The sequence below is a fragment of the Gorilla gorilla genome, chromosome 4, assembly GCF_029281585.2.
Source record: "Gorilla gorilla gorilla isolate KB3781 chromosome 4, NHGRI_mGorGor1-v2.1_pri, whole genome shotgun sequence".
NCBI lineage: Eukaryota > Metazoa > Chordata > Mammalia > Primates > Hominidae > Gorilla > Gorilla gorilla.
Genome location: NC_073228.2, coordinates 28,168,857 through 28,194,853, shown reverse-complemented (window position 1 = coordinate 28,194,853; position 25,997 = coordinate 28,168,857). Strand labels below are relative to the sequence as shown.

Below are 25,997 nucleotides of genomic sequence, written 5' to 3'. Positions count from 1 at the left end.
TGCAGGCCAGCCTGGCGACAGAGTGAGACTCTGTTTCAAAACAAAAAAACAAGACTTTTTGCAAATTATCCACTGTCAAAACTCCGCCAAATACATCTCCCAGCCCGCCAGGGAGCAGCCAGCAGACGCCGCAAGCTCGACCAAGCGAGCCGGGATGTCCAAGGCGGGAACGTGGCTTCGCGCGCAACTCTCTGAGACGCGGGCCGGCTCACGTGTCCGGGCCGCACCACGAAAACAACAGCCACAGGGGAGAACAACCTCTTGTTTTCCTCGTACAGCCGAGCTTTGCTGCAAACGATCCCTTTCCTTTTGTTTCCACATTGCGTTATTCAGAAATGGTTATGCGGCGCCAAACACCCGCTTTCTGCCCCACAGGTTTCAGCCTTCCCCACCCTCATCTTCCCCGCGCTCCCCTCCCGTCGTTGTAGCTTCCTGCTCGCCCCTCTCATCTCAGCCAACCCTGCTGAGCTTTCGCGTGGGCGTCACGAGTTTCTAGGCAGATCAGGAAAATCCGCTCTCCGGCCGCACCCTCGCGCGCCCCCGCCTGGCGGTGTAGAACAAACGGTCTGAGCGCTTGGCGGGCGCCTGAGAGCGGAGCGGGCGAGGCCGAGGAGCGGAGGCCGAAGCCGTGAGGAGCGGCCCGGCGAGGGCGAGGGGCGTGCGAGCGGGCGGCCACGGCTCGGTGAGGATTTCGGTCGTGTTTTCCTTGGCCGTCGCCGGAAGCCCGGAGAAGCCGGGTGGAACTGCCTTTTGAACGCGTTCTCACGTGTGTTAGGGATCGTCCTCCTGGAAGAGACTTGATGGCCACGCGGTGACCTCGCCCCTCTCTCCGCTGGACCCGAGGCCCCTTGCCAGCAAGAGCTGGCCTGGTGCCCGGTATCCACGTGGGGGGCAGCGGCCCTCACACAAGGATTGGTACCCATCTATCTAGTGCATTGGTTCATGCATTCACTTGTTCCTTCGTGGTCGTTGAACGCCTGTAACGTTCCAGGTGCTTGGGATCCATGAGTGAATAAAACCAAGGGCCCTGCCTTCCTGGGACTTACAGTCCAGGGGAGACAGAGCCACTGATTTCAGGTCTCATCAGTAAGTGACAGGGTGTTAGAGGGCGATAGTGCTGCGGAAGGGAAAGCGGTAGGCATGCAGGGGGTGCTGCGGTGAGGGGCGTGGGCAGGGAGGGCTGGGAAGCCCGTGGTCAGCGCAGGCCGCATTACAAAGAGACTGAACTGGATAGAGGAGTGTTTGGGGAGAAGGAAGATAATTCCAGGCTGATGGAGGAGGGAGTGCAGAGGCCCAGTGTGACTTGTATTTATAAGGAACAGCGGCCGGGCATGGTGGCTCACGCCTGTAATCCCAGCATTTTGGGAGGCCAAGGTGGGCGGATCACTTGAGGTCAGGAGTTCGAGACCAGCCTGGCCAACACGGTGAAACCCTATCTCTATCAACACTACAAAAATTAGCCAGGCGAGGTGGTGCGTGCCTGTAATCCCAGCTACTTGGGAGGCTGAGGCAGGAAAATCGCTTGAATCCGGGAGGCAGAGGTTGCAGTGAGCGGAGATGGGGCCATTGCACTCCAGTCTGGGCAACAAGAGCAAACTCCGTCTCAAAAAAAAAAAAAAAAAAAAAAAAAAAAAAAAAAAAGGCAAGAAAGAAGAGAAAAGATAGAAAACAGCAAGAAACCCTTGAATATGAAAATATGAATGGAAGGCAAGAAAGAAAGAAGGGGGGAGGGAGGGGAGGGGGGGAGGGAGGGGAGGGGGGGAGGGAAGGAAGGAAGGAGGCAGGGAGGGAGGGGAGAGGGAGAGGGAGAGAGGGAGGGAGGAAGGAAGGAAGGAAGGGAGGAGGGAGGGAGGGAGGAAGGAAGGGCAGCAAGAAACCACTGACTATGAATGGAAGGCGAGAATCCCAGACTTGGACGCGAAGTTTAGTTCACACGCGCGGCCAAAGCAATCCAACAGCATGCGTCCCCACCCTCCTCTCACTGCCTACCCCTCTCCTGCAAAAGACCTCCCAGTGGCTGGAGTGCAGGCCAAGACTTTCAGACAGTTTAAACCATTTTTTTTTTTTTTGAGACAGAGTTTCGCTCTGGAATGCAGTGGCGCAGTCTTGGCTCACTGCAACCTCTGCCTCCCAGGTTCAAGCAATTCTCCTGCCTCAGCCTCCTGAGTAGCTGGAATTACAGGCGCCCACCACCACGTCCAGCTAATTTTTGTATTTTTAGTAGAGACAGTGTTTCACCATGTTGGCCAGGCTGGTCTTGAATTCCTGACCTCAAGTAATCTGTCTGCCTCGGCCTCCCAAAGTCCTGGGATTACAGGCATGAGCCACCGCTCCCAGCCTCAGTTTAAATTTCTAATTTGGGATATAATCCACAGAATAAGCAAAAGGAATTCCAAAATAAATTAAAAATAATTTCTCCTTGGGGTTACTGCTTTCTTTCTCCTTAGCAAGATAAATACAAAATTTTGTGTTTCAGAACCTGATCATAATGTGCTACGTGAAAACAAGGATGAAAGATTGGAGCTATGGGTATAGTGGGGTGAGGGCAGGGCATGAAACAACAAAGAACTAAGTATGTGTCTGTATATGGGTATGAAAACAAAAACAACTCGCCCAGGACTGTTTTTTCTTACGACTGTTTACGGGCATAGAGATAATACTAGTAGCAACTACAAAGAAAAACCGATTAGCTTGGCTTATAGTAATGAGCAATGGGAATTTTTTTTTTTCGTTTTTTTGCTAAGACTGTAAAAGCAGAACATAGTCTATGAGATAAACTGACAGCAATGCAGCCGGGCATGGTGGCTCACGCCTGTAATCCCAGCACTTTGGGAGGCCGAGGTGGGTGGATCATGAGGTCAGGAGATCGAGACAATCCTGGCTAACACAGGGAAACCTCATCTCTCTAAAAATACAAACAAAATTAGCTGGGCGGGGTGGCACATGCCTGTAGTCCCAGCTCCTCAGGAGGCTGAGGCAGAATCGCTTGAACCAGGGAGGTGGAGGTTGCAGTGAGCAGAGATTGCACCACTGCACTCCAGCCTGGGCGACAGAGCAAGACTCTGTCTCAAAAAAAAAAAAAAAAAAAAATTGACAGCAGTGCTAGGCCATGCAGCAGAAGGTAACATCAGGTCAGGTGCAGTGGCTCACACCTGTAATCCCAGCATTTTGGAATGCCTAGATGGGAGGATTGCTTGAACCCAGGAGTCTGAGGCTGCAGTGAGCTATGATCACACCACTGCACTCTAGCCTGGGTAACTGAGTGAGACCCCATCTCAGGAAAAAAAAAAAAAAAAAAAAAAAAAGAGGCCGGGCGCGGTGGCTCAGGCCTGTAATCCCAGCACTTTGGGAGGCCGAGGCCGGCCGATCACAAGGTCAGGAGATCGAGACCATCCTGGCGAACATCGTGAAACCCCATTCTACTAAAAATACAAAAAAATTAGCCGGGCGTGGTGGCGGGCACCTGTAGTCCCAGCTACTTGGGAGGCTGAGGCAGGAGAATGGCGTGAACCCGGGAGGCGGAGCTTGCAGTGAGCGGAGATTGCGCCATTGCACTCCAGCCTGGGCGACAGAGCAAGACTTCGTCTCCAAAAAAAAAAAAAAAAAACCATCAACAACAACAAAAAAAGAAGGTAACATCAGCAAGCTACAGAGATGAGTAAAACAGGAGTTCTTGGATTAATCTCTATTAATCTCTAAGGGGAATTGTTTGTGACACTGTGGCCCCATTAAAGCACAAATAATCTGGATTCATGTTATAGATTTAAACATCATAAGACCTACACATTGGAGAGTGTAACTGCTGGATTAGTTCTAACTGGTTCTACTCCGCTAATAATGGAGTATCAAGTTATTTTACAGGCACAGAGCCAAGAAGTTGCAAGTCATACAGTCAGAGCATGTGCAGAAAGGGAGACTTTAACCTCAAATAACCCGGGAACTAAAGTCTTGCGCCTCAACAGAACCAAAAGATTGGGACATGGCTGGAATTTGAGCACAGGAACACTTTCAAAAGCAACGGGTCCAAGCCCAGGAACGTCCAGTGATAAGACCCTTTACCATATCTTACCGTAAGTGGTACTGTTGGAAGTCCTTCGGATCAAAACCTGTCCTGCCAGCACTTCCACCTATGCCTGTGTCCTCCCTCACACTTAAAATTTGTTCCAGACTCCAGATTGAAGAGACATATTTGAGCCTGTCTTCTTGCTCAGCCACCTTGCAATAAACTTCTATCTCTACAAAAATCTGGTGCTTCAGTGTTTGGCTTTACATTGCAGGTGGACAGACCGGCCCGGTTTGGTTCGGTAACAAAGAGGAGAGCTTGCTTTATTTATTTATGACAAGGTCTTCCTCTGTTGCCCAGGCTGGGAGTACAGAGGTGTGGTCATGGCTCACTGCAGCCTCAAACTCTTTGGCTCAAGTGATCCTCCCACCTCAGCCTCCCAGGTAGCTAGCACTACAGGTGAGCATAACCACACCTGGCTAATTCTTTAATTTTTTTGTAGAGACAGGGGTCTTGCTATGTTGCCTAGGTTGCTCTCAAACCAGTGGGCTCAAGCAATTCTCCCACTTTGGTGTCCCAAAATGCTGGGATTATAGGCATGAGTCACCGCACCCAGCTTAATTTTTCTTATATGGCTTAAAAGCCAGTTCTAAATTACTTTCAGGCTGGGCATGGTGGCTTATGCCTGTAATCCCAGAACCTTGGGAGGCTTAGGTGTAAGGATCACTGGAGGCCAGTAGTTCAAGATTAGCCTGGGCAACATAGTGAGACCCCCGTCTCTACAAAAACATTTAATAAAAAAATTATCTGGGTGTGGTGGTGTGTGCTTGTAGTCCCTGGGACTCAAGAGACTGAGGTGGGAGGATTGCTTGAGCCCAGGAATTTGAGGCTGCAGCAAGCTGTGATCATACCACTGCACTTCAGCCTGGGCAACAAAGCAAGACGCTGTCTCAATATATAAATAAATAATTTCAAAAAAGGTTTTGAATAATTGTGTCATCCTGGAAAAAGATGATAGCCTTCCAAAGTGGTTATTTTGAAGGGTAACCTTCACTTGGGAGTATAAATTTTCATATGCCTGTTATCCCTGTATTAAAAAAAAAAAAACTCTTTCAGACCAGCATAGAAGTGGAGTTAGACCTGTTCCAAACCCACTGTATGAAAATTAAATACAAAATTGGAGGGTAGTCCTTCATTTATGGAATACCCAGAATATCATAGGCTCTGTGCTAGGTGCTGGAGACACAAGATAAGTACACTAGAGCGTCTTACCCTCAAGGAATTTCTAGTATAGTGATGATTACATCACTGAAATAATTCACCAAAGTGAACTAATATATGCAACTTCAGAAATCTTGTTTGGCATAAAGTGAGGTAGAGATCATGTATAACAAGTAAGGGACTGTGAAGTGGGATAAGGCTAGTCAAGAAGCCTTTCTTAGAAGAAATTAGCTTGAATGAGTTTTTGTTTTGTTTTATTTTTTTGAGATGGAGTCTCACTCTGTCGCCCAGGCTGGAGTGCAGTCGCACGATCTCGGCTCACTGCAACCTCCGCCTCCTGGGTTCAAGTGATTCTCTGGCCTCAGCCTCCCGAGTAGCTGGGATTATAGGCACCCACCACCACGCCCGACTAATTTTGTATTTTTTTAGTAGAGTCGGGGTTTCACCATGTTGGCCAGGCTGGTCTGAAACTCCTACCTCAGGTGATCCACCCGCCTCAGCCTCCCAAAGTGCTGGGATTACAGGTATGAGCCACCGTGCCCAGCCTAAACTCAGTTTTTCATGTTTCCATGCCAGCACCCTTCTATTGACTCAGTCTAATAGATGGAGGCAAACTAGTAAAAAGGTAAGTAGAATACAACTTATACAGGAATCTCGATAATATCGCCTCATCCTTTTTCATATTTTCCCCCATGTTTTTGCTATGCACATAAGCTAAACTGAAATAAATAGATATAAGACATTCTTTTAGTACACCTTCACTGCTGATGTTTTTGTTGTAATTTTTCTAGACTAGTGAGGTTTCAGAAAAAGGGACTGAGTTTTAATATCAAATAAGTAATTTTCCTTATATATATATTTTTGGTCACTTTCTCCAGCATGGCTGTCTTTTTCTCTCCAGCCTTTGGCCTTTCTCATCAGGATGAAAACGCTTCTGTTTGGTATCTGGGCCCTGCTGGCCTTGATCCTTTGCCCAGGTGAGGCTATTTGGGAAAGCTTTTTAAACCAGTATGTGTCAGGACACAGGTAGCTGGTCAGTGAGGAAGGGGGTGGGGAGTCCTGAGTGGGGTGACACTTCAGTGTTCATTCATCTGGACCCGGGGGAAAGATTCCTGTCTCTTGGGTCACGAGGACACAGAATCGTTAGGGTCTCTGGCTTGTATTTGGGATAACACTAGTTAATAGACTATCAGAGAGGACTCTCCCTAGGAAACATGCCTTCTCTGCTTGGTTCCCTTCTGCCTCAGGACTGCCCTGTGTTTCTCCTCTTGAGAATGTTTTTACTTGTTTGTTGCCACCATTTGTGTCATGATGAACTATAATAGGCTCTTGGTAGGACAGGACCCATACATAGCTCAGGTACAAAAAGTGAGTTCTCCTGATGACAGGAAAGGAACAGGGGCCTTAGCAGGTAACATTGCTACAAGAGCTGTGTATTCCCAGAGGGGACTGGTATTGGGAGGTGAAGTAGATGGTAGATATGGACTAGCTAAAGGGGACCTGTAGAGAAGCCTTCAGGACTTCCTGAAGTCTCCGTGCCCTTTACCTACATCAGGCATCTAAAATCCATCCGAGGCCAGGCGTGGTGGCTTGGCCAGGCACAGTGGCTCACGCCTATAATCCCAGCACTTTGGGAGGCTGAGGCAGGCGGATCACCCAAAGTCAGGAGTTTGAGACCAGCCTGACCAACATGGTGAAACCCCGTCTCTACTAAAATTAGCCGGGCGTGGTGGCACGCACCTGTAATCCCAGCTACTTGGGAGGCTGAGGCAGGAGAATCACTTGAACATGGGAGGCGGAGGTTGCAGTGAGCCGAGACTGTGCCATTGCACTCCAGCCTGGGCAAAAAGAGTGAAACTCTGTTTCAAAAATAAAATAAAATAAAGTAAAATAAAATAAAATAAAAATCTATCTGACATCTCCCACTGCATCAGAGAAGATTTCCAGAACAGACGAAATTTGTAAGCATCCAAAACATCCATTCCCTTAGCGCCAAATCAAAATGGAATGGTCTCACTCTGAGAAGAGGCATAAAGAAGAGGCATGGAAAATGAGTGACCCTGGGAGTTACCTGCGGGCCAATGGATCTGAGAATTTGGTGTGCATAAGGGTCCCCGGGAGGCTTGTTTTATTCCTTAGCATATTTTCAGGTCCCACCTTCACAGGTTTGAAACCATGCGCTCTAAGGTGGAGTTGGAGTCTGCAGTTTACAAGCATTTAGGATGATTCTGGCAAAGGGAATCCTTAGCCATAATTTGAGAGAGACACTGCTTTCAGGGATAAGTAATGAAGTTCGAATCCTGTGAGGGTCCACAGCAGCCTATTATGGGGAGCTTTCAAGAATTCTGAAAGTTTAGGAAGATATTGGTTTCCTGGGCATAATTTTTTTTAGCAACTCCATAATTTCCATGGTGATACTAATAGAGAATTCAAGTTCTCAAGAAAGATGATAGGTGGAGGGAATAGTGGTGAAATCAGAGCTAACTTGTTAACTAGTTTATTTTGTTTGTTTGTTTGAGACGGAGTTTCACTCTTGTTGCCCAGGATGGAGTGCAATGGCACAATCTCAACTCACTGCAACCTCTGCCTCCTGGGTTCAAGTGATTCTCCGCCTCAGCCTCCTGAGTAGCTGGGATTACAGGCACATATCACCATGCCTGGCTAATTTTGTATTTTTAGTAGAGACGGGGTTTCTCCATATTGGTCAGGCTGGTCTCTAACTTCCGACCTCGGGTGATCCGCCCACCTTGGCCTCCCAAAGTGGGGAGGATTACAGGCGTGAACCACCCCGCCTGGCCAATTACAGGTCTTTTGTCCTGTCTGGTCCTCTGAACCTTTTTTTTTCAGGGCAGGTTTCCTGTTCTCTAACCTGGAACTAGATAGAATAGGTTCTGTATTTATTTGGGTCTCGTGGTCCTCACCAGAGTCATTGGCATATGTGGTTCATATATATTTTTTTGTTTTTGAGATGGAGTCCCGCTCTGTCGCCAGGCTGGAGTGCAGTGGCACAATCCCGGCTCACTGCAACCTCTGCCTCCTGGGTTCAAGTGATTCTCCTGCCTCAGCCTCCCGAGTAGCTGGGATTACAGGCGTGCGCCACTACACCCAGCTTATTTTAGTACTTTTAATAGAGACGGGGTTTCATCATGTTGGCCAGGATGGTCTTGATCTCTTGACCTTGTGATCCGCCCGCCTCAGCCTCCCAAAGTGCTGGGATTACAGGCGTGAGCCACCGCGCCTGGCCGATGTGGTTCATATTTCAGGGGTCCCGGAAGAGTTGTTTGAGGTTTCTATTTGGCCAAGTCAGGCCCTGGTGGAGTTTGGACAGTCCCTAGTGGTCAACTGCAGCACTACTTGCCCAGACCCAGGACCCAGTGGAATTGAGACCTTTTTAAAGAAAACTCAGGTGGACAAAGGGCCTCAGTGGAAAGAGTTTCTTCTGGAGGATGTCACAGAGAATTCCATCCTGCAGTGCTTCTTCTCTTGTGCAGGGATTCAAAAGGACACAAGCCTTGGCATCACTGTGTATCGTGAGTAGGGCTGAGGGCTGGGGGCAGGGGGATGGAAAGGAGGAATGGGGAAACATGAACATGTCTTATTTAGGGAAGGATGGGACAAATTTTTCTAATTAGGGGAGATAATTAAGGCCCTTAATAAAGATTTCTGTTATACTGTAGGGATTCTAGATCCAATCACCTTTTTCATTTATTTTTTTTTTGAGATGGAATCTTGCTCTGTTGCTCAGGCTAGAGTGCAGTGGTGTGATCTCAGCTAACTGCAGCCTCCACCTCCTGGGTTCAAGCAATTCTCCTGCCTCAGCCTCCCCAGTAGCTGGGACTACAGGCAGCCACCACCACGCCTGGCTAATTTTTGTATTTTTTTTAGTAGAGACAGGGGTTTCACCATGTTGGCCAGGCTGGTCTTGAACTCCTGACCTGAAGTGATCTATCTGCCTCAGCCTCCCAAAGTGCTGGGATTACAGGTGTGAGCCACCTCAAGTCCAGCAAGTAGAAGTGAGCCTGGCCCACTTCTACTTCCCTTTGATGTAGGCTTTCTTCTGAGTTTTAAATTAGGAGCAGACCATAGAGAGCATCCAGATTATCTGTGCTTGAAAATATCTTCAATACAGGAAACATATGCTAATAATGTTTATGGTTAAATTACCAAAAAGTATAAGATTAGCCTGGCTACAGTGGTTCATGCTTTAATCCCAGCAATTTGGGAGGCCAAGGCAGGAGGATCACTTGAGGCCAGGAGTTTGAGACCAGCTTGAGAAACACAGTGAGACCTCTGTTTCTACAAAAGAAGTTTTTAAAATTAGCCAGGCATAGTGGCATGCACCTGTGGTCCCAGCTACTTGGGAGGCTAAGGTGGGAGGATCCCCGGAGCCTAGAAGTTCAAGCCTGCAGTGATCTATGATCACACCACTGCACTCCAGCCTGGGCAACAGAGTGGGATCCTGTCTCTTAAAAAAAAAAGTATGAAATTAATGCTGAATTGTTTGCTACAAGCTCTTGGAATAAACAGATTGGAGAGAGAAGGGTCTTTGTGAGCTGGGGCAGCCTGAGAAGGCTCCATGGTAGAGGAGGCTCCTGCACTGCCCTCCCCCAGGATAGTTAGGGTTTGAATTGAAGGGGACAGGTGAGGAAGGCCTTTCAGGTGGGCAAATAACATGGACAAAGATATGGCATGAAAGCAAATGTGGTCTCTGTGGGGTCAGAACTTGGTTAGCTATAGTTTGGTTTGTTTGTTTGTTTTGAGATGGAGTCGTGCTCTGTTGCCCAGGCTGGAGTGCAGTAGCGCAATCTTGGCTCACCGCAACCTCTGCCTCCCGGGTTCAAGCAATTCTCTGCCTCAGCCTCCCGAGTAGCTGGGATTACAGGCGCCTGCCACCACACCTGGCTAATTTTTGTATTTTTAGTAGAGACTGGGTTTCACCATCTTGGCCTGGCTGGTCTGGAACTCCTGACCTCAAGTGATCCGCTTGCCTTGGCCTCCCAAAGTACTGGGATTACAGGCGTGAGCCACTGCACCTGGCCTGCTACAGTATAGATTTTGTGTGATGCTAAGGAGCCCCCGGAAGCTGCTCTTGCCTCTGAAGCCCCTCTGGTAAGAGATCAATGCTTTCCAGAATGGCAGCAACAGTCAAAGCAAGGGACTCTCCCTCAGCAGTCACTCTTCTTTGCTATGGCCATAGCCACTTTTGATGTGAAGAAGAAGAGCCAAAAGACTAACTCACCCCATCTAGGGCAGGGATGGCAGAAAGCTGACATTGCTGATCAGATGGTTTAAGGGTGGCAGTCACCTTCTGTGATTTGTATCACCTCATCTTTCTGTCCTATGCTGTTTCTTTCTGGAGAGGTGGGTGGCATGCTCATCAAGTCCTGCCTTTTTGTCTTAAAGAGCCACCAGAGCAAGTGATCCTGGAGCTGCAGCCTGCCTGGGTGGCCGTGGACGAAGCCTTCACAGTGAAGTGTCATGTACCCAGTGTAGCACCCTTGGAGAGTCTCACCCTTGCCCTTCTCCAGGGTAACCAAGAACTGCATAGAAAGAACTTTACGAGCTTGGCTGTGGCCTCCCAAAGAGCTGAGGTCATCATCAGTGTCAGAGCCCAAAAGGAGAATGACAGATGCAATTTTTCCTGCCATGCAGAACTGGACTTGAGTTTGCAAGGTGAGAGGCTCTTTCAAGGCAGCTCACCCATCAAAATAGTCCGGATCTTTGGTGAGTCAGAACTCAAGTGCAGGAGGAATCCTGGGGCTCATCTTGCCTTGGCGTTTGGGACTAAGTTCTCACGGGGTTTAGGGTGAGGGTGTGAGAGTAACTGAGCTCCACCTTTGCTTGAGCTTTAAACTCACCCTGGGGAAGAGAGACATTTTAGCCCCACTCCCTTCCTACCTTGAAGGGTCCTGTATGATGTGTGATTTATCGTGGCTTTTCTCCTTTCTCTTCTTGTCCTCATTTTTTTGGCAGAATTCTCTCAGAGTCCCCACATCTGGGTCTCTTCCCTTTTGGAGGCTGGGATGGCGGAGACTGTGAGCTGCGAGGTGGCTAGGGTGTTTCCAGCCAAAGAAGTTATGTTCCACATGTTCCTGGAAGACCAAGAGCTGAGCTCCTTCCTTTCCTGGGAGGGGGACACAGCATGGGCCAATGCTACCATTTGGACCATGGAGGCTGGTGATCAGGAACTGTCTTGCTTTGCATCTCTGGGTCCAATGGAACAGAAGACAAGAAAGCTAGTGCATAGCTACAGTAAGTGACCTGGCTCTTCCTTTTTCATACGGGTTCTCTGCTGCTGAAAACACAGAGTAACGGGTTGGTGATTCGGCTGTAGACATCCCTGCTGCCCTTTGCTGGGTATGCTCTCAAGTGAACATGAGTCTTCATCTTTCTCTGGTAAATGCAGGCAGATTGGGGACATGGGCTACAGTAGTTCTTTCCAGCCTTCATCCCCAGTTTCCTTAGGCTATCCTGCTTACAGAGTGATTGTGGATGCCCTGAACTACTTCTTAGGAACACTTATTTGAGGTGAGGAGGAAAGCTGTAAGATGAAAAGACATCTTGCAGTCCTTGCGGCGAAGCATAGCTAAATGTGTGCATGCATAAGAGAAGCTCTTGAATCCCCAAACCACCTCATTCTTTCCTTCAGCTTTTACAGAAGAAGCAATGGTATCCAAAATCTTTCCCCTGTTGTCTGCCTTCCCAAGGGCTTTTACCAGCAGCAAGAGTGCAGAAGTGTCTGCTAGTTTTGAGAAATGTGTCTGGTTCTCCTTTTTCTTTCCTTACAGGCTTCCCTCCACCAATCCTGGAGCTAAAAGAATCATACCCATTGGCAGGGACCAACATTAATGTGACCTGCTCAGGGCATGTATTAACATCACCCAGCCCTACTCTTTGGCTTCAGGGAGCCCCAGACCTCCCTGCCCCTGGGGAGCCTGCCTGGCTTCTACTTACTGCCAGGGAGGAAGATGATGGCTGAAATTTCTCCTGCAAGGCCTCTTTGGTGGTGCAGGGTCAGCGGTTGATGAAAACCACTGTGATCCAGCTCCATATCCTATGTGAGTGGAGGCCTGATCTTTCTTGTCAAAATAAGGATTATTATTTTCCCATTTCTAGAGAGCTTCTTGGCCAGCAGTGCTTCATTATTATAGTTGCCAAATTTTTCTCATTAAAAAAAAAAAAATCAAAGGAGAAAATAAAAGAAAAGCTTTCCAAGCTTACCTTACTCCCGGGAAAGCAAGTGGGGAACCAGATGAGGGGAAATTGGGAACATAAAGGAAAGGGGTTAAAGTGATCAGGCAACATTAGTTAAGGGTCGATGGCCGAGGAGAACAAAGGAAGTGATAGTGGGAGTTTATGCTGAAAAGGGAAATTTCCAAAAATTCCATATACAAATTTCTATTTTGAAGAGTAGAGAAAATAGGCCAGGTGCGGTGGCTTACGCCTGTAATCCCAGCACTTTGGGAGGCTGAGGCGGGTGGATGGCTAGAGGTCAGGAGTTCAAGAGCAGCCTGACCAACATGATGAAACCCTATCTCTACTAAAAATACAAATGTTAGCCGGTCATGATCGTGGGTGCCTGTAATTCCAGCTATTCAGGAGGCTGAGGCAGGAGAATTGCTTGAAACCTGGGAGGCGGAGGTGGCAGTGAGCCGAGATCACGCCACTGCATTCTAGCCTGGATGACAAAGCGAGACTTCGTCTCAAAAAAAAAAAAAAAAGAAAAGAAAAGAAAAGAAAAAATCCTCATCTCTGAGTTCACCACTACCTAGCTCCAAACCCACTGAGAAGCAAAGATGGGAAGCAGGGGCCCCAGGGCCACCATGGACAGAGCAGGGTTATCATGTAGTCTGAATCCATAAAAACACCCTAGGTTTTGGCGGGGCCTGGTGACTCACGCCTATACTCCCAACACTTTGGAAGGTCAAGGCGGGCGGATCACGAGGTCAAGAGATCGAGACCATCCTGGCCAACATGGTGAAACACCATCTCTACTACAGATACAAAAATTAGCTGGGCATGGGGGCACGTGCCTGTAGTCCCAGCTACTCGGGAAACTGAGGCAGGAGAATCGCTTGAACCTGGGAGGTGGAGGTTACAGTGAGCTGAGATCGTGCCACTGTACATACTCCAGCTTGGCAACAGAGCAAGACTCCGTCTCAAAACAAACAAACGAACAAAAAAAACACCCTAGGTTTCATCTGGGACTCCCTACTGATAGAGAAGGTGGGAAAGAAGAGTTGGCTCAAAGCAGGGAGCTGCTAGTGCTCCCTTGGGAAGGAAAGCTGTTGGGTGGAGGGGACAGCATTTGGGTGAGGGGAGGAGAGGGAGCAGGGGGTGAAGTAGGGAGGGAGTGTGGTGCACTGAACTCAGCTCTTTGGGAAACTGTTTTTGCAGACAACCCACGGTTAGAGGAATCCAGTTGCCCTGGCAAACAGACCTGGCTTGAAGGGATGGAACACACGCTTGCCTGCGTCCCAAAGGGAAACCCAGCTCCAGCCTTGGTGTGTACCTGGAATGGGGTGGTCTTTGACCTTGAAGTGCCACAGAAGGCAACCCAGAAGCACACTGGAACCTACTGCTACACAGCCACTAACCAGCTGGGCTCTGTCAGCAAAGACATTGCTGTCATTGTTCAAGGTAACCTTTGCTGCCCTGCTGCCACGCCCAGGATGGAAACCCCTCAGGGGTTTGGGATTCTTATCCAAACATGAAAATAAGAAAGATTCTACTAGGTTGGGAAGAATGAGACTCAGAAGTGGGCCTGGTGGTCTGGGGTGGGTGATCCTTGTACTCTCAGACTTTCCTAACTCTATCTTCTGTGCTTGGGCAGGACTGGATGAAGGAATCAGCTCTACCCTCTTTGTCATTATTACTGTTGCCCTTGGAGTGGGTGTCATCACCATAGCACTGTATTTGAGCTATTGGCCCTGCAAAGTGGACAGGAGGAAATTGCTCTATAGGCAGAAAGAGGAGGACAAAGAGGAGGAAAGCCAGTTTGCTTTCAGGAAGAGAAAAGTACAACTCATATAATTGACAGCTATTTGACTGAATGAGAGTTCTGCTACTGTGGTTTCCCAGGGAGGGAAGAAGGGATAGAGGAGAAAGGAAGAAACACAATGGCAGGCTGCAATCCTATTTGTGTACATCTGTCCTGTAAAACAGTGTTTCAGGCCCCCATGCCCCATGTCCTGTGTGTCCAATATGTCCACAAGCTCACTTTTCTCTCTCTGTCTCTTTTTTTTTTTTTTTTTTTGAGATGGAGTCTCGCTGTTGTTGCCTAGGCTGGAGTGCAATGATGCGATCTTGGCTCACTGCAACTTCAGCTTCCTGGGTTCAGGCGATTCTCCTGCCTCAGCCTCCCCAGTAGCTGGGATTACAGGTGCACACCACAACTCCTGTCTAATTTTTGTATTTTTCGTAGAGATGGGGTTTCACCATGTTCAGCAGGCTGGTCTCAAACTCCTGACCTCAAGTGATCCGCCCACCTTGGCCTCCCAAAATGCTGGGATTACAGGTGTGAGCCACTGCACCCAGCCACCTTTCTCTTTAGAGCTCACTCTAGTCATTAAGAATCTCAGTCTCAATGTTTGATTTGTAAGAAGGCCTCTTGCTCCTTGCCAGGTGCTTCATCAGTCCACTCTTAGATACAAAAAAAAGATCCTGCTGTTTCTTTATGGTTCCCACTGCCCTTTTCTCTTAAACATCATACTAAAGTCAGGCACATCTTAGAAATGCAACTCATATTTCTTGGTTTTCTGATTACTAACTGGGAACTAAATTTGTAGTCCAGGGACAGGACTTTGAAGAGAGTAAGTATCAAATATGGGGCTAGGAATCAGAGCTCTGTTCCCATCTCCACTTTCCCTTGCTCCCCTGACCTGGGCTTCTGGAGTGCCAGCTCCCAGAGCTGAGCTTGTTGACATCATTAAGGATCAGTGGCAAGCTTCAACTCAGTAACCATCTGTTGTGGGTCTTGGGGGAGTATACAGATGGTAAGAAATTCCACTTCGGGCCAGACAAGCATCCTATCTAGCCCAGTGTTCTATCTCTGAAGTAGAAGGTAGAGTTCTTCCATGAAATTGGCCTCATAGGTTAAGAGCTCCAAACATCTCTGAATTCCTTTTCATAGAGTGATCAACTGTGAGTTCGCATTTGTCAGTTTTTTTTTTACCCATGTGGGTGTCTAGGTTAGAGTTGCAATGTTTACTCTCCCTTTTCATCAATAAGGACATATTTTCTTCTGTCTGTAAGCAATTTCCTTGAAGCTTCAAGAAGAATCCTCTTGTGAAAATGTTCATATGATTTTATGATTCTGCTTCCTTGCCTGTCCTTGGGAAAGAGTATATTCACCCTCGGAGAAGGCGTGAGGAATCACAAAACCAGATCTTTTCTCCCAAATCAGTCAAGAAATGTTCACTGGAATGTTGCTATGGTAAAAATAAAAGTGGTTTTATGATGTCCAAATGCAGTTCCCTTCTCTTCTGTGTCATTGCTAAAAGCTCTTATTTATTTATTTGTTTATTTTAAGACAGAGTCTTGCTCTGTCGCCCAGGCTGGAGTGCCGTGGCACGATCTCTGCTCACTGCAACCTCCGCCTCCTGGGTTCACGCCATTCTCCTGCCTCAGCCTCCCAAGTAGTTGGGACTACAGGCACATGCCACCATGCCCAGCTAATTTTTTGTATTTTTAGCAGAGACAGGGTTTCACTGTGTTAGCCAGGATGGTCTCGATCTCCTGACTTGATTCACCCACCTTGGCCTCCCAAAGTGGCTGGATTACAGGTGTGAGCCACTGTGCCTGGCCGCTGAAAGCTCTTATTATGTCAAATGGTTGCATTTTATAACTTTTTCTTTTTTTTTTTTTAGATGGAGTCTCACTCTGTTGCCCAGGCTGGAGTGCAGTGGTGTGATTTCGGCTCACTTCAACCTCCACCTCCCAGTTTCAAGCAATTCTCTGCCTCAGCCTCCCGAGTAGCTGGGATTAGAGGCACCCACCACCATGACCAGCTAATTTTTTGTATTTTTAGTAGAGACAGGGTTTCACCATCTTGGCTAGGCTAGTCTTGAAGTCCTGACCTCGCGATCCACCCACCTTGGCCTCCTAAAGTGCTGGTATTACTGGCGTGAGCCACCGCTCTCGGCTGCATTTTATAACTTTAAGTACAATTTCTAAGGAAAAAATACAGTGTTGATAGCATAAACAACCAGCTCAGGGCAGGGGGTGCATTAGCTCAGGGCAGCAGCCTATTTGACTTGCTTTCAAAACTGAAATTCAGGCCGGGGGCAGTGGCTCACGCCTGTAATCCCAGCATTTTGGGAGGCTGAGGCAGGAGAATCGCTTGAACCCGGGAGGCAGAGTTGCAGTGAGCTGAGATCGTGCCATTGCACTCCAGCCTGGGCAACAGAGTGACACCCTATCTAGAAGAAAACAAAAACAAAAGCAAACAAACAAAAAACAAGACAAAACCAAAAAAAGAGGGAAGAAGGGGGCCACTTGGACTTTCTAGTTCCAGCAGGGAGATCCTGGAGGCTTAGCCGGCTGCTGCCTTTGCTTCTCACTGCCACAGGGTGTCAGTGTGGACAGACGGTCACACACAGTACCCTCAAACCAAGCGGGTCTGCAGATCCGGGTTCCCAGCTGCTGTGGATCTCTGAGGGAGGATGATCTGCTTCTTCGGGGCCTGGTCCAGCTGCGGGTGTCCTCTTGCTAGGGTTTCCGGGGTTCCAGTTCTTAGAGCTCAGTAGTTTGGATGAGCCATCCCGCAAAACTCTTCAGAGTAGGCTGGGCTGTTTCCCTTGTAGACTTGGAACCTCTGTTCGCTTTCCTTCCCGAAGATCCACACAACCAGTGGTCAGGCAGCCCCTTCTAATTGATTCTTTTTTTTCTTTTCTTTTTTTTGTTTGGAGACAGAGTCTCGCTCTGTCTCCCAGGCTGGAGTGCAGTGGCGCAATCTCGGCTCACTGCAACTTCTGCTTCCCGGCTTCAAGCAATTTTCCTGCCTCAGCCTCTGGAGTAGCTGGGATTACAGGTGTCTGCCACCACACTCGGCTAATTTTTGTGTTATTAGTAGAGACAGGGTTTCATCATGTTGGCCAGGCTGGTCTCAAACTCCTGACCTCAGGTGATCTGCCCACCTCGGCCTCCCAATGTGCTGGGAGTACAGGTGTGAGTCACCACGCCTGGCTTCATTGATTCTTAAAGCAGGAAGGGTCTCATATCTCTTTTCCAGTATAATAGAGCTTCTAAGGGTAGCTGCCTCATTGTCTATAGGAGGAGGCCCCACCCCTAAGTGATTTTGATCATATTCTTTCTGAACATTAAAGCAACCAGCTCACGCTTAAATTGCAGGTATCTTGATTATCTCCAGAGGAAGAGTGGCCCTTAATACTCCAAAAGTTTACCCTCTTTCTTCTTATTTTTGAGAGAGAATCTTGCTCAGCCACCCAGCTGGAGTGCAGTGGCATGATGGGCTCAGCGCAACTCTGCCTCCCGGGCTCAAGCGATTCTCGTGCCTCAGTAGCTGGGAATACAGGTGTGCACCACCACACCTGGCTAATTTTTGTATTTTTAGTAGAGACGGGGTGCCATCATTTTGGCCAGGCTTGTCTTGAACTCCTGATCTCCTCCCGCCTCAGCCTCCCAAAGTGCTGAGATTACTGGCTTGAGCCACTGTGCCTGGCAGTTTATCCTCTCAAGGATGGTCAGGGTGACATTCTGGCGTCTTTGTCTTTAGACCTGAGAAAGCATAAGTTACATCTTTAGTGGGACTTCTTACCATAGGATTAATAATAGTATTTACCTTAGAAGATTATACTTAGAAAGAAATGACACAATACTTGTAATAAACTAGCATGTTGCTGGAGACACGTGTTTACATTTGTTGGTTTTTATGATTACACTGACAATTCTGGTGGTAATTAAGCACATCATTATAATCACAGTAAACTCAAAGCAAGAATCAGAAATCCATGGTAACCATGAGGGCCATCAAAAGTCATATACACCGTGCGCAGCTTTCTGATTTTTCTAGTCTTTTTCTTGCTCCTTCCCCTACTTTCCCCCCAGTTTGGTCCCCTAAGATTTAGGACTAGTAATAGGGTGACCAGTCCTGTGAGCTGAGTTTGCATTGAGCTGAGGGATTCCTGGAAGGAACGCGGGACTTTCAGTGTTGACATTGAGAAAGTCTCCTGCTAACCAGGATGAGTTGGTAACCCTAATCCCAGTGGTGCTCATTGTGTGCCTCAGCACTCCAGGGCCTTCTGAATTAAAGAGGCAGCCAGGCAAAGTGTCAGCTTGTCTTGGCCTAGACGCCCAGACCCTATAATTCAGAAGAAAAGGGAAGGGATCAGTTCTGCTCTCAACTGTGTATAAAGGGACAAAACCCACCATGTGTATTTCGACAATGCTCATGGAAGAAATTCAGAATTGGTCATTTTAGGTTAGGGTAAATTCAAAAAAATGATAGAGTCACTAAACATTATCCCTGGGATCAAGGATGACTGGAGCTCTGCCTGCTGAACTCTTCCTTGTGCGAGTCTCGCTAATCTTATCTTCAAGAAGAGTTTTCATTAGAAAATACCATTAAGGGCCAGAACTGGTGGCTCCCGCCTGTAATCCTTTCACTTTGGGAGGCCAAGGAGGGTGGATCACCTGAGGCCAGGAGTTCGAGACCAGCCTGGCCAACATGGCGAAACCCTGTCTTTACCAAAAATACAAAAATCTGCCCCGTGTGGTGGTGCACGCTTATAATCCCAGCTACTCAGGAGGCTGAGGCATGAGAATCACTGGAACCCGGGAGGAGGCAGAGGTTGCAGTGAGCCAAGATCCCACCACTGCACTCCAGCCTCTGTCTCAAAAACCAAAACAAAAAGAAACTATTAACAATTTTTAGTTGTGAGAAGATATAAACGTTTCCATCTTAACCATTTTACATATACAGTTCAGTGACGTCAAGTACATTGACATCATCATGCAACCATCACCACCAACCATCTCCAGAACCCTTTTCATCTTGCACAGCTGAAACCCTGTGCTCATTAAATAGCTCCCTATTCCATCCCTCCCCACAGCCACTGGCAGCCACCATCCTACTTTTTGTCTCTATGAATTTGACTGCTCTGAGTACCTCATCTGACTGGAATCAGAGAGTATTTGTCTTTTTGTGACTGGCTCACGATAAACACTTTTTAGATGACTGGTTGGAATTAGGAGCAGGTGGCACCACAGCTGGCCCAGGCCTCTCATCTCCTTTTTCTCCTTTTTCCCTGTTCCACCAATACAACAGCTGTGGACACATGGGTCTCATCTTTGCGGTCCCTAACACCGTGGTTCTCAACCTTGTTTACATGTTAGAATCACCTGGGAAAGTTTTCAAACTACTCTTGCCTGGACCACATTCCAGGCTGATTATATCAGAATCTCAGGGAGTGAGGGCTCACGTATGCATCGTTTAGAAAACACCCTAGGCATCTCAAATTTGCAGCGGAAATTGCCGTCCACACCAAGTTGACGAGCTGAAAGGTAGAGTAACAGTGGGTAAATCAAAGAGTTTAAAGTAGATGGTCTTTAAGGTCTTTTTATATTCTAAAATGTGCAAAGTCAGCTAGTATCTAATTCTCAACCAGCAGTGGTTGAGTGGATTCTCCTACACCCGAGGGGAGCTGGGTGGACAGCCTCTGGAGTGTGGCTCCCCCTGCAGTTCAGTTATATGTTATGACCACCCCACTTTAGAACCCTCTTAGCCACCCAAGTAGGCGCTGGACATTGTCATTCCCCTGTCACATGCATTCAACAAATACTTATTAAGATGGCTCAGATTTCCTTTTAAAACACGCAAGCTGAGAGATAATTATAATTGTGCTCATTCCATCGACTTCTAAAGACTGAGATTTCTGAATAATTTTAAGGCCAAATGAAGGACGTTGCAGGAATATTGAGTCCAGCTTCGTGCAAGAAATAGTTTTTTGTAATGAGAGTGGTCTAATAGAATGAGGAGCCTTGTGAAAGTGATTCCTTTGGTTCTAGTACTACACACTCATAATTGGAATACTGACTGTAATGGATGCCGCAGGATAAGATTCCCAAAGTAGAAGAAACTAGACTGACTTATGAGGCCCTTCTAACTCTAAAATGCCATAATTTTAAAGCCCGATAGTAGAAGAATGATGTAAGATGAAGGAATGTCTTCTGAGCTGAGAAACGCAGCAGCTCTAGAGTTCTGATTATTTCAACTTTCAACCACTTCCCAAGGACTGAGTTATTAATGGTAAAATAGCCAAAAATGAACACAAGTGGTTCTCGTTATCAAGAAAATTCATGACAGCACATAAGAATCAGAACTGCTAAAGAAGATTAATTAGGGGGTTGATTATTTGCATTGCGAAACAATTCCTGACTTCATGAAATCATTTTTGGATACTAGAGTTCCTGTGAGCATCTTAGCATCAATTTATAGGTCACCAGTCACTTAGCCAAGGTGCTTGGGAGAGTAACTCTTAACTAACCACCGCTCTTTAGTGCTTACTTGGAAATAATAAACGTCTCAGATGTTTACTATTTCCTAATTGTCATTAGGAAAACAATATAATTTCACTACAGGTATTTAGACACTCCATCAGAAAACACAAAACATCCAAAAATTCAATGCAGAAATAACTACAATTTCTTGAGTACTATAATGTGTCAAAAATACCATTGCATTTATCCTCACATAATCCTTGTAAAGCAATATATTATTATCTCAGCTTGGTCAAGTAGTTTATTCAGGAGCACTAAATTACATACAGCCCAAATCTTTCTGATTCTTTCCCTTACACCAAGTTACCCCAATCAACATCTCTTAGAACAAAATTGCTCACAGACAGCTTGGAGACCATGTGTGTTTGGGTTAATTTTTGCCCTTAAAAGATTTTCAATATGTGTTGCCAGTGTTTAAATGTTAGATTTCCCGTAAAAGTCTGGATGTCCTTGCTGTCTCAAAGGATCAGAAGGTCTGGAAGCCGTGTCCCTGCAGTCCTGACGGTGACAGGCTGGGTGGGTCCCACCTCAGCAGGGGCTTGAGTTCTGCAGATTGTGCTGGTTTCCACCCCTCTGTGTTGCATCCCCTGAAGGGAAGCGAGTGTCATCTGGGATTTATCCCTTCCCATCCAGCCCTCATTGCTTATGTTGTTATCTACCTGGCACCTGTTGGCACTGCATTTACAATCCCAAATAAAATCTCTCTTCCACTTCCCTTGCCCTAATTCAGATTCCAAATACTCTGGTTCCATATGTCTCAAACTCATTTTTGCATTGTTCTCATTTCCCAAGAGTAGTTGGGCTTAAGGAATATTCATCTTAAAATTCTTCTGAACACAAGTAATTCTATGCCATTGTTTCTTCACCTGTTGGGGAGTTTTTGCCTCTGCACTTAATAGCCCACCTTGTTTTCATTTCTTCCCGCTCCTGGGGGCTAGGTTTGGTGTTGCTGGTGATGGTGGGGGAGGAAGAAATGCCTTCAAGTCATCTCTGAGATGACCAATGAGCTGTGACCAGCAAGCTGGGACCACTGAGCTGGTGGAATGGCCTTAGTGAGTAATAGACAGCAGTGATGTGTCAGCGCCTTTTTCTGGCCCAGGAACAGCCAAACCTCTTATATTTCAGCGGCCTAGTTCCCAATAGACCCTGAAGGCCCTCCAGGTCTTCTTTCCACCTACCCCTTGCTCCATACCACCACCTTCCACCTCATAATATTATAGAATGACACCTAGTCAGACGAAATAATACAACTTAATTTTATTAGGACAAGGCTGGTGGGCACTGGAGTGGCACCTTCCGGGGCCAGGAGAGTCACTGGGGAGGGGTCGGTCACAGGATGCCACGCGGGCACCTAGAAGCCACAGCTGCCCTCCACAGAGCGGCACTGCACCATGCGCAGGAATGTCTCGACCTTGTCCATGTCCTTCCTGAAGCAGTGGAGCAGCCCGTAGTTCTTGAGCAGTGCGTCATGGTTGTGCGAGTTTGTGTCAAACTTGCTGTAGGTCTGCTTGAGGATCTGCCCAGTCCGGCGGCTGCCGTCTTCCAGCCTCTGCAAAGTGAAGGAAGAGAAGGAGAGGCCAAGCGCTTGGGCGCTGTTCCCTCCCTCTCTCATTCATCCATTTTCCTCCCTCCCCTTCAGGGTGTAGAGAAAGGCCTGGAGGATTCACCAGGCGAAATGAAGAATAAGGTGAGTTCTCTTGGGTCAGCGCCTGACTGCTAAAAAGAGGGCAGCAGTGTTTCTCTCCCCCAGCCCTCGAAGCCAGTGGGGTTCCAGGATTGGCGACCCCTGGCGCCACCCTCACCCCCATCAGCGTTTGGATGCCTTCCTCTAGGTCCTTTAGGAGGTGATAGTCATCGCTGTCCGAGGTGTCATACACCAGGTTGTTGGCGAACATACTCCTGAGGAACCGCACCGGCTCCAGCCACGACTCGATGAGCAGCAGGGAGATGCGGAGCAGCTCTAGATTCTGCAGGGGAAGGACCGGCAGTGGCTGTGCTGCCCGGGGGCTCTGACCACAGGTCTCCCCCATCCCCACCTGGGGAGACGGCAGCCACTCACGGATTTCTGTTGCGTTTCCTCCATGTTGGAGGGTGTCGGAATAGAGTCTGAGAAGCAGAAGGAGGTCTGGGAGTTATGCAGGAATGAATACTTCTGTTCCTTTGGGATATAGGCTTCTTCCTAGGAGAAGGACCCCCCACCAAGAAGGACCGCTGCTTTCTATGCTGGAGACCAGCTCCCATTGTTACTTTTCTGGGAACCTGGCTCAGCCTATGCTCATCTGCCTGCATTTTCGCTTCAGAAAACAACCCTGAGCTCCTTAGTCTCCTCCCATTACTTCCCCAGTGGGGGAAAGTCACCCCTTCTTGCCACCCCTGACCCGCACCCATTCCCCAAGAACTTACAAACTCCTGGTAGGTGTCAATGGCCAGCTGGTGCGCGCGATGGGCTTGGAGCATAGCGTGGTCAAAAAGCCTGGATAACGGAACGGTTTGGACGGCACCAGCCTCTTGAAGCCAGGGCAGGCAGAGCAGGGCAAAAGCCAGGAGCAGGGACGTCCGGGAGCCTGGGGGAGAAACCGGAGGGCAATGGAGGGAGCCGGAGAGGAAGAGGCCAGCGCTCTCCCTGCTCCAGAAGCTGTTTGTTTTTTTCTCTCTCTCCATCCCTCCAGAGACCAGGAACATTCAGAGATTGGCCAAATATCTGGCCTTAGATGGCGATACTCACATTCAGAAGCCCCAAACCTGAGGGTTTGTGCCCCTGTCCCATCTACAGGGCGCCACCTCTCCCCTCAGGACACGTTGTGCCCAAAGGGATTTTAGGGGCGCTTACCTGGAGCCATTGCAGCTAGGTGAGCTGTCCACAGAACCCTGAGTGGTTCAGGGAGTTGGGCCTTGGGATCCTAGAGCCGGTCTCTTGTGGGCCCTTTTTATACCCTGGCCAGTTCTCTCTCCCTGCTTGACCCCACCTGTTTCTGTGTACATTTATGCATGGGGCCACTGATGGGCTTGTGCTAATGGATAATTTAGAAGCTCCTCCCACACATGCTGGGATCATGCCCCCTGGCTTGTCGTCTTTCCCTTCTCACCGTCACCAGTGTTGTAAGGATTGTGCACAGAGTGTCAGCCAGAGACACCACCCAACTTGTCCTCTCTTTAAGGGTCAGGTGGGTGCCCTCTGGCTGCAGGCCATGTTGGTCAACCTGAACGTGGGGAAGGCTGTCAGGATAGCCAGTCCTTGAGACCCCTACCGACCCCATTCCACTCTCTATCCCTTTCCTCCTCCCCGCGTGTTTAACTTCCACCCACCAGACAGAATGTGTGTGTTGGGAAAAGGGGCCAAACACAGCCAGTAGATTGTGGGGGTTCTGAGCACCATTGAGTCCCAAATTCCACTTTTGCTGATGACTCCTGGGCCCACCTGAGTCAGCTGGATGCAGTGCTAACACTGACCACTAGAGAGAACCAACCCCACACATTGCTCTCCCCTTTCCCTGAACCTTGGGGTGGAGGCGGGGGGGCTCCCCCAGGTCACTGGGGATGAAGAACCCAGACTCAAGATATTGCCTCAGCTCCTTGGACCTGTAGCAGAGATACAAACGAAGAAACAGAAATCCCTGGAACAGACACGGACCACAAGCGCTTCCTCCCACAGCCCTGAAACCATCAGAGAATCTCAAGGTTGGAAGAGCTCTTGAAGATTTGAGTCTCAGGGGAACATCATACTCTAGGGACTGTTGTGGGGTTGGGGGAGGGGGGAGGGATAGCTTTAGGAGATATACCTAATGCTAAATGACAAGTTAATGGGTGCAGCACACCAGCATGGCACAGGTATACACATGTAACTAACCTGCACATTGTGCACATGTACCCTAAAACTTAAAGTAAAATAATAATAATAATTTTAAAAAAAGAAAAAAAAAAGAAGATTTGAGTCTCTTCCCCAGCTTTGGAACTGAGAACACATCGCGCCGAAAGAGGCCCCATCCAGCCGTGGAAGCCCGTCCTCTTTTGTCTCTTCCTCCTTTCCAGACTTGTGTAGAGCTTATCCAGGTGTCAAAGGCCTGCCTGTGCATTCTCACGTCTGACCTGCCACTTATCTTGTGTAGGAGGTATGACTATCATCCCATTTCACAGATCGGGAGACTGAGGCTCAGAGAGACTGATTGCATGAGCTACCTCAGCCAGGGCAGCAGATCTCCACAACCTTGCTCTTCCCACATTGCATCATTTAAAGTCCTTTCTCCAGGCCGGGCGCAGTGGCTCATGCCTATAATCCCAGCACTTTGGAAGACTGAGGTGGGTGGATCGCTTGAGGTCAGTTCAAGGCCAGACTAGCCAACATGGCAAAACTCCATCTCTTAAAAATACAAAAGTAGTTGTGTGTGGTGGCAGAAGCCTGCAATCCCAGTTACTCCGGAGGGCGAGGAGGTAGAATCGCTTGAACCCAGGACGCAGAGGTTGCCGTGAGCCAAGATCGGGCCACGGCACTCCAGCCTGGGCGCCAGAGTGAAACTCCATTTCAACAACCACAACAACGACAACAACAACAAAAGTCCTTTCTCCAGAGCAGGTGGTGTGGTGCTACTCAGTTATTTAGTTTAGTTTCTTTTCTTTCCTTCTTTCTTTTTCTTTCTTTCTTTCTTTCTTTCTTTTCTTTCTTTCTTTCCTTTTTCTTTCTCTTTCTTTCTTTCTTTCCTTCCTTCCTTCCTTCCTTCCTTCCTTCCTTCCTTCCTTCTTTCTTTCTTTCTTTCTTTCCTTCTCTTTCTTTCTTTCTTGTTTTTGATGGAGTCTCATTCTGTCTCCCAGGATGGAGTGCAGTGGCATGATGTTGCCTCACTGCAACCTCCACCTCCTGGGTTCCAGTGATTCTCCCGCCTCAGCCTCCAAAGTAGCTGGGATTACAGGCGCCCGCCACTATGCCGGGCTAAGTTTTGTACTTTTTTAGTAGAGACGGGGTTTCACTATGTTGGCCAGGCTGGTCTCGAGCTCTTGACTTTAGGGGATCCACCCTCCCTGGCCTCCCAAAGTACTGAGATTACTGGCATGAGTCACCGCTCCCAACCCAGTTATTTCAGCTTCTAAATCTCTCTGAGTGCAGGGATCCTGCCCCCAACACAAGGGGCCCTTTGCCTCATTTTGTCTTTCCATAAGGGGCAGATTGTTCTTTCTCAATTCCCAGGTGAGAATGGCCCAGTGGCATGGGGTGCCTTGTGGAAACCTCATAGCAGGACAAGGCGGAGGCAGAGAAGGCCAG

At 48.2% G+C, this 25,997-nt stretch overlaps 2 protein-coding genes across 5 annotated transcripts; one reads left to right on the top strand and one right to left on the bottom strand.

Annotated features, from left to right (window-relative positions):
* The first annotated feature begins 1,827 nt into the window (after nt 1-1,827).
* Nucleotides 1,828-16,230, top strand: LOC109025206 (intercellular adhesion molecule 5). 2 transcript variants are annotated; one of them, XM_063706192.1, is made up of 7 exons: nt 1,828-4,070; nt 6,126-6,201; nt 8,488-8,754; nt 10,628-10,897; nt 11,198-11,476; nt 13,622-13,864; nt 16,093-16,230. In XM_063706192.1, exons 2-7 carry the CDS (start codon nt 6,147-6,149, stop codon nt 16,134-16,136), a joined length of 1,158 nt encoding a protein of 385 aa, XP_063562262.1. In that variant the 5' UTR covers nt 1,828-4,070; nt 6,126-6,146; the 3' UTR covers nt 16,137-16,230. The 2 variants fall into 2 exon arrangements, with proteins under 2 accessions (XP_063562262.1, XP_030866982.2); XM_031011122.3 differs by lacking the exon at nt 16,093-16,230 and adding an exon at nt 14,058-15,689.
* Nucleotides 16,231-21,981: 5,751 nt separating this feature from the next.
* LOC115934632 (chorionic somatomammotropin hormone 1) lies at nt 21,982-23,698 on the bottom strand. Of its 3 annotated transcripts, XM_063705947.1 has the most exons (5): nt 23,574-23,698; nt 23,147-23,307; nt 22,803-22,922; nt 22,546-22,710; nt 22,095-22,292 (listed from the first exon to the last, which is right to left on the bottom strand). In XM_063705947.1, exons 1-5 carry the CDS (start codon nt 23,581-23,583, stop codon nt 22,095-22,097), a joined length of 654 nt encoding a protein of 217 aa, XP_063562017.1. In that variant the 5' UTR covers nt 23,584-23,698. The 3 variants fall into 3 exon arrangements, with proteins under 3 accessions (XP_063562018.1, XP_063562017.1, XP_063562016.1); XM_063705946.1 differs by having other exon boundaries at nt 22,170-22,710; XM_063705948.1 differs by lacking the exons at nt 22,546-22,710; nt 22,803-22,922 and having other exon boundaries at nt 21,982-22,292.
* Between the last annotated feature and the right edge of the window lie 2,299 nt (nt 23,699-25,997).